The sequence below is a fragment of the Notothenia coriiceps genome, unplaced genomic scaffold, assembly GCF_000735185.1.
Source record: "Notothenia coriiceps isolate Sejong01 unplaced genomic scaffold, NC01 NC01_scaffold00015930, whole genome shotgun sequence".
Classification (NCBI taxonomy): Eukaryota; Metazoa; Chordata; class Actinopteri; order Perciformes; family Nototheniidae; genus Notothenia; species Notothenia coriiceps.
Window position 1 is genome coordinate 176744 of NW_011348631.1, and position 8306 is coordinate 185049.

The following is an 8306-nucleotide window of genomic DNA, read 5'->3' on the forward strand; positions in this document are numbered from 1 at the left end:
GAATTGTAGTAAGGTAGAAGTACAAATTAGCAAAAAAAAAATCCAAATACTCAAATCAAGTAAAGTCCCTCAAAACTGTACTTAAGTACGGTACTTGAGTAAATACTTAGTTCCTTTGGACATATGAAATCTAAGAAAAAACATACTGTTTTAAGCAAGATACAACACAAATCAAACATGTCGGTGTGTGTGAATGTTAGTTTGACTGAGGGGGTTGTAAAGACAGGAAAAGTGCTATATAAATGCAGTCTACTTACCATTGGGACAGTTCTGTATTAAAGATAAATGTGCACTTAGGTAGCCGACTCAAAGGTCCAAAAATGTTGAATACTAGTAAACCTGAATTAGGTCTGAGGCGTTCAAGTTACCTCCTAAACAACCTCCTAAAACAATATGGGAGCCTGTTGAGACCCGATTTCAAATTCATTACTTTTTCTATTTCTAGTATTTCCGATGTAATATTTTTCTGTTGCAAGTAAAGTATTTTATAGATCTACGTTCTCTGTATTGTTGATACTTTAATTATATTCTTAAATAATACATTGCCTGCTGTGTTTTTTTAGGCAAAAGGATGGGTTATTCATTAGTGAAAGCTGTTTAGAAAAACATAGCCTACAGTTAATGTTTTATTCACCAATGGCAATCAATGAAAACACCATTGAAACAGTATGTTGGCTTTTATTTTGAAAATAACAACCGGAACAGCTTCGCTGATGCGTGTTGTTTGACTTCACAGATGGCAGGCGTGAGACGCTCTTGGCGGCTGTCTCTCTCGGTCCGTTGGTCCATCCCGGTTCCCATTGTCTCCCGTTTTCACTCCTTGAAGACAACACCGAGACTACAAACTAAACTCAGCCGTTTTCCCTCTCACACTACCTCGCGTACGTTACATTTGGACACTTATCTTGACCTGTATCCTCACCCTGTCCATGCGAAATGTGGACACGCTTTTCTGTCTTTTTAACGCTGTAGAGATGTATTCGCTGTTACGGAGGAGGCAGTGATTTACCCGACCAGCAGCTGACCAAACTGGGGGTTGTTGTGGAGCTGCAGGGGAGATGCTCCGGAGGACTTGTTAGCCAACAGAGACGCCGAAAAAAAGCTTCCACTGTCTGGAGACATATCACAACATACTAGCAACCCCGTTTTGAGTGGATAAAACACAGAATTCAGACAAAAAATAAATAAAATCTTGGATTACAACCGCGGTTTTGGAGATAAAAAGAACCACGTGTTTTTGAACGGTGTTAATGCGAGGATGTTGCCGCGACAAGCCCGGTACTTCCCCTGAGAGGAGCTGCTCCATGAGAGGAGGCAGGGACCACTTTCACTTTTTTTCTCCACCCTGAAACAAATTAGCCTGTTTCAATGATCCAAAACCGAGTGGCGCCTAATCGGATTATCAAACAAAAGACCATTTAATTTGGGGAATACATCCATTTAATCTCACCATCTCCCCCCGATTTGTCACTGTTTGTGCAAGTGGCTACTGTATGGTGCCATGCTAATCCTGTGACAGGTATGCGACTACTCGACGTGATTGTACACTTTCTAATCAAGTAGAGGAGAGTCACAGTTGCCCCTTTTTCATTGATCAAGATAGTTTTGATTGTGTCAAGATCACACATGATCAGAAATCTGACTTGATTCCAAACCAGTCAGTCAAAAATACATCACACAATCTGACTATCAAACTGCCTACAGTTGCAGAGGGTTGGATAGGCTCTTCCTATATAATTGGCTCCATGGACACATCAAGAACAATTTGTGGACTTGATTCATCCCCAAGGCCCACCTTTCCATCATTTTGATCCCTGACCCAATGTGTGTTGGAAATCCAAAGAACCACGTTTCAATCTGTTTAAGTGTCAGCAACCCAGCCATTTGGATGAAGTAGTAGCCTTTTATTCCCCTGAGCTCCAGTGAGTACAGGGGCTGCACTCTGTTCGCTGAGGCCGAGCTGCCAGAGCCTCTACCTGGGCGGCCAGCCAGCCAGCCAGACAGGCCCTCCGAGGGCTTTTTTGGATTTTGAAGGTCCAGCTGGAGGATTTGGGAGTTTTACCCAGAGTTTCTGCTCCACCTGGATCACCGGGGAGAGAGGAAGGAGGACAACATGGGGTGCTGTAGTGGCAGGTGCACCTTGGCCTTCATCTGTGGCATGCAGCTGGTAAGTGGTCTTTTTACTATTGATCATGTAAAATTAGCAGCCAGGAGAAAGGAATTCTTTTTTTGAAAGAGCTCAGAAGAAATCACACATCCAAGCCATGGAGCAGAATAGTTATGGGTAGATGGATGAATGTAGGGAAAAAGATGGATGGCTGAAAGGTCACATTTCAGAAGTTAATAGGTGTGTAAAAGGTCATGATACAAGCAAGGATCTGGTTTCAGCGACAGGCTGACAAATGCGTTGACTGGAAGGATGAATGGCTGTTGGTGGGAGCCTTAAGATGGTAGTAAGAGTCCCCACAGAACATTGATGGATAGATGGAGGCTGGGAGTGATGAATGGAGGCAGTGGATGTAAAGGAAGGATGGATGGCTGGATGGTAGATGGATAGATGTATGGGGCAGGTACATGTGATTTATGGGGAAACATGTATGGACTGAGGCAGAAAGGAATGGTCCAGATATAAACTCATGGAATCAACTTCCTGTGTGTCTGACACTCTTTGTACCCCATTCTCCCATCTCCATCTGTGTCAATGGAAACTGGTGCCAGGCGAGACAATAGGGAGGGTCTAGGAACACAAGTGCTGTTTTCAGTTTGTTTGTTTTCAGTTTTTTTTGTTTTCAGTTTGTTTGGTTAAGTCTTCCACGTCAAAGAGAAAGATCCCACCTAGAACTCCAACTATGAAAAATGAAACAGCAAATTGAAGATTGATTGTCTTACCCTCCCAAACATAAAATGGCCAAATGTAGCTAGAAATGCCCAAAAAATTCCAGGACGCCTATAGTTTTTTATTTGCAGAGACAATCATTTGAGAAATTCATCAAGGACAACTTGAAAAGTAACACAACATTGGCATATTATTGTGGCCTAAAAAGTTAATATGGTGAGCATGTTGGCTTACTATTATTAATTATTAATCTATCTACAGAACATTACCAATTTAAGCATTTATTTGGAAATGTGTTTCTGGCCAAATCAATTAGCTAAGTTTAGCTTGCCGCAACCTTATGAGGGTAATATCTCTTTGCCTGCAGGATTCATTAGCTTGTCCATCTAGCCACTAACATTTAGTGAAAGAAAGGGTGCACAATATGGGGATAATGTGATCTACTAAAACATTGAGTATAACGATAAGAATGTTAGTTGCAATAAATGAACGCATTTAATTAACTTGGTCCTCCTTTCTGCTACTTTCCGTTTTCTGCTAGAAGACAATAAATAGTCTGTTGAATTCAAAAACTGAAAGGAGATAATTCCTAGAAGTCTTTTAATAAACATTGAACTGAACAAAACAAGTTACCAAAATGGAAAGAGTTTTAGTTCAAATTGTATGTGCAGTTTCACACGAATACGCTCTTTTTTTAACAAACAAAGAAATCCCCATAATGCAATTTTGTCTTATCTGAGGTGTTTATGGTGTGGGTTGACATTGCAATGACATACAAAAATACAAAATATTGTGCAGCGATAGTCTGACTTTGGTGCAGAGAGGGACAGTGGGTACAGCAAATATGATATATTATATATATACCTAAATACAAAAGAAGCAGAGGGAACTTTGAAGTCAGAGGTAAGGTAATTAATCCCTGCTTGTTTGTCACTATGATCAAAACCCTTAACATTAAATACAGTAATTAAACCCATTATTATCACTATTTTGATTGCTATCATTATTGTATCAGCAAGAGTAACAGCTTTAGTTGTAGAGGTAAGTCATGGCAATATTTTGTGTGGATTAGCCTGGAAATTAAAGGATGTCAAGTAGAAACAGAGTGGAGAGATTTAGGCAATACTTACCACAAAATCAGTCCTTCTTTTCTTTCAATGCATCTTTAATGCCTGAGGATCTCGAGGTGCGCATACAAACAGAAGCAGTAGTGTGATATAGAAAGAGACATTGTATATATGATGCATAAACATGAGCAGAACTGAAGCATTCCCAGTTCATGGAGTCATGTACAGTAAGTGTGTAAAGACCTATTGTCATGTTGAATAGGACCCTGTTACAGACGTATGTGTGTGTCGGCATGCATGCGTGTGTGTTTGTATTCATATGTCATGAATCCACCGAATTTACCGTAGGATATTAATGCGTCCAACTCTTGTTGTGCCTTAACAAGTCCATTGTGCTGTGAACTGGGACATGGCTATGCACATTTTTAAACCCTTTTTTTGAACAAAGGCTGTGTAAGCCAACATGTCTACATGAAAATGCCAATGAGATTGTGCTTTACATACATGAAGCTCACCATTGTGCTGTAAATGTGGATGTTTCCGTAGTGAGAGTGAGTGTGCTCGTGAATGAGACACTGTCACAGTGATAGTCATTGTGTCTAATGCGCTGGAAATAATGATATGCCATAGTCAACAACATGTTTTGCTCTGTTAACTGTTGTAATAGCTAAGCCAGCTGATACCACCACTAGCTGAGCTGAAAGTCTAATACTACTGTATGCAACATGCACTCTTTCTTAAAACACCAGTCATCCATGTTGTAAGGATATACAGTAGGCTTTTGCGCAAGATGTTAAGTTCTTGTTGTGTCATTGCTGTAGTGCACTGGAAACCACAATGCCCACAATCCTCTTTGTAAAAGCAGTCTAATGGACCACTAATTAAAAGACAGCCTTTTCTCAGCGTACCCCCTTCTGGAGGTAATTGTTTTAGCTATGTAAGCTTTCCACTTAATAGTTGACCTTGCAGAGCAGAAAACAATGCTGGTCAGTGTGTCTTATGTAGTGGAACTGATGTCTTATGTAACTCTTAACCAGAGTCTTTTTCTTCCGCTTCATTAGCTAGGCTAATTGGGGAGATAGGTGATGTCATTGTAGCTGAGCAGAGATCAATGGTACCGGGTGGAGATATGTCTATTTCCCAGCTGACGTCAGCGTGTGTCAAGTGTAATCAGCCCGAACAGGTACAACTATGCCAGTGGGAGATTTAAATGAGAGTAAATGTGTTGTGAGTGATCCTGTGTGATAAGCTTACTAGCTACCTTAAAGGTCACCTGCTTTTTAAGATGTCAAACCACAACACAATGAACCACATAAAAGTGCTGCTATATCATTTAAAATAATTGTCTTCTGCTTTCCTGCTGTGGCTATTGGCTTCTGGGATTTAAGACTGCAACTAATGATTATTTTCATTAATGATCTCAATTACCATAAAATGTCACAATATTCTTACAGGTGCAAATTCCTAAAGGCCAAAGTAACATCTACAAACATCTACTTATTTTGTCTGACAAACAATACAAAACTCAAATGCATACGATACAAAAATACTTAATTGTTTGACATTTTTCTTGCATCACACCTGCGCCATTTAAGAACATCAACAAGGACAAAAAGACACCAAACAGACTTTTAACATGACATCACAAACTCTGGACAATATGATCCTTTTGATTCAGTTAGTTAAGAGAGAAGCAAAAAGCAAATCCGCCAGGTGGAGAAGGTGGAACCAGAGAATGTTAAGCCCTTTTACTTCGAAAATGACTTAAATGGTGAATCGATGTGGTGATTGAAGGTATCTTTTCTGTCAATCAACTAATTTGATAAATTGTTTGGGCTGCATTTGAAGGGCTGTATGGCGCCTCAGGCTCAGTGGGATACGTTGATTGAAGTACTGGCTCAAGCACTGTAATCATGTGTTTTGTCCTCCATTTTTTGGGACCAACTGTTTATATAGTTTTTGTCTGCTTGCAGTGAGAAGTTATCTGAAGGTTTACTTATCTAAAAATAAGTGTGTTTCAAGGGATTCATTAAAAAAATCTTTCCTTTTTTATTAATAATTGATTTAGATGGTGTTTTGCTTTGTTCTTGACTTTCTTTTTTGCCAGGCCCAGTCACTTCCTGGAGTTTTGTCTTCAATGTAAAGTAGCCAAGCAACCAGTGGAGAAGCCAGTAAATCACTTTGCCTGGCAAAGAAATAGTCCAGCACAATTAAACAAACAAGCTATGATATTTATCCTACAGACAAAGAGAGTGATATCATTTTTCTTGTCTACAGTAATTCTCAACATAAAAACAGATATATATATATATAGTATATATCCCACATTTTTTAACTTCTTTAAAAAAATCCTATTTTGAAAAGCTAACATTGAAATTGGGTTATTCAAGCCCAAATGAGGCGCAACAGTAATATTTACCAGCGAAAATGAAACATATCCACACCCTGAAAAGTGTGTCAGCGCTGTGATCATGGAAGGAAGATTATAAAGTAGGTAGAAAATATCAGAGAGCAAAAAGATCATAGCGAATCAGATTGTGATTTTACCAACACCTTGTTATACACACAGCCCCACACACATGAACACTAAAGCCAATGGTGACTCACTTCTGTCACGATGGTTGATGTCCTTGTTTCTATATTGGTTCGTACACCCACCAACTGCTGTCACAAAGATGATTACTAAATCGCCCAATAGCGGCAACCCGTGGACTCGGGCCATTGGCTGGTTCGGTGGAGCTGGTGCAGATGGTTGGTGGGTGTTTATGTTGATGGAAGGTAATTATGTTGCTGTTGTTGTATAAGCTAATTGAATACAGTGAGTGGAGTTGAATTTGCAACACAGCGTAATGCACATTAAGGGTTAGATGACAATTCCTAATCGAATATAAAACATACGGAATTGGTCTTTTCAAATAAACACAAAATTAGGATAGACTGTCTAATTCGGTTTCAGCTGGCATTGCAAAAACATTTATATATTTTCCCCCCTCAAACTGTTTTTCCAGTCATACTCCAAATTTCAATTGTATACATTTACTGTTACAAGGTTGGACACATACAATGGCCATAGGTATTCAGAGACCCAGTGTTTGTCTGTCTGCAGCAATACTTTCATGTGACATTCCCACCATAGAGCAACATAATGAATAATTTACCACTCGGAAGCTGTGACATGAATGCAGGAATGGTATATTTGCATGTTTGCCACGTTCTGTACCTGATTGCAAAACATTCATATGCAGTCATTGAAACCGAGAAGTCAATACTCATCTAAAATGCATTTCAGTTCAAAGAAAACGGATAAATCAATGCTGACATGTTAGTTTCCATATCACAGTTAAATGATATCTTGACTTTGGAATTGTAGGCAAACGTCAATTTCCACAACTTGAATAAAGGGTCATGTTTACTTGGTCATTTGGTTCAATAATCTCTGTTGAGTTGTTTGGCAAATTGGAATAAATACCAGCTTTCTGTTTATTGTCTTCAACAGAGCTGGCTAGTGCTGCGTACCTGGACTCACATTCAGGTTCAGGTCCGGACTCAAGTCCAGAGGTTCAGGTCCGGACTTATAAGTCCGGACCTGAACCCATGGCTTGTGTCAAGTTGTGTGAGTAACTAAAGTGAACTTATTGTGAGCTAATTATCAATTGAAAATAAACTCATAATCAACTCAAATTCAAACTCATCAGGTTTATTGTGCTCCCTTCCAACTTGTGTCTACATTTCTCTACAAAGTACAAATGTAAAAAAAACACTTTTTGCCACTTAGTCTACAAATGACTTATGACAGCAACTACAGTGAACTACTACAAGTAAGTTCAAACATTTATTTCATTTACCAAACTAAAGTAACCAAACAGTCCCTGAGCTGACTGAGCCTAAATCCCTACAACCTTGCTGAAAGGTAGAGTTTAGAGTAGACTATACGCATTACACTGTTACACACCTACTATACAGTATACACTGTAGTGACTGTACACCATGTCTTTTCTACAACTCTACATGTGTACATTATACAGTACATACTACATACATAGTGATGAACATACATACATACAATTTTGATACAAATGTCATACATAGTTAACTTAAGCATCTATCATCTATGTCACGCTGTCCACTATGTCTAAGCCAATCACATCGCTAGCTTCCCTTGACGTCACACAGATCTCGCGAGCAGTTGTGATATTTTGCGAGACTTCGTGAGTTCAGTAATGGCCGCCATATCAGAAGCCGAGTCCAAGTACTGGTTCCCGACGTTCCGGTTTTAACCGGACTTGAACCGAAACTTTTTACAAGTCCAGTCCGGTACGCAGCACTAGAGTTGGCCCATAAAGACATTAAGCAGTGTTTCCGCCAGACCAGGGCTGAGAGGGCGTCCACCCCGAGAGCGGGGG

General features: G+C 39.6%; 1 protein-coding gene across 1 annotated transcript in view; it reads left to right on the plus strand.

Moving 5' to 3' along the window:
• Positions 1-779: 779 nt before the first annotated feature.
• LOC104949337 (sodium/potassium-transporting ATPase subunit beta-1-interacting protein 2-like) overlaps positions 780-8306 on the plus strand; it is a 63311-nt gene continuing 55784 nt past the window's right edge. Inside the window, exon 1 of the mRNA XM_010775694.1 lies at positions 780-2167. Within this exon, the coding sequence (XP_010773996.1) occupies positions 2114-2167 (54 nt within the window). The 5' untranslated portion in view covers positions 780-2113. The remainder of the gene's footprint in view (positions 2168-8306) is intronic.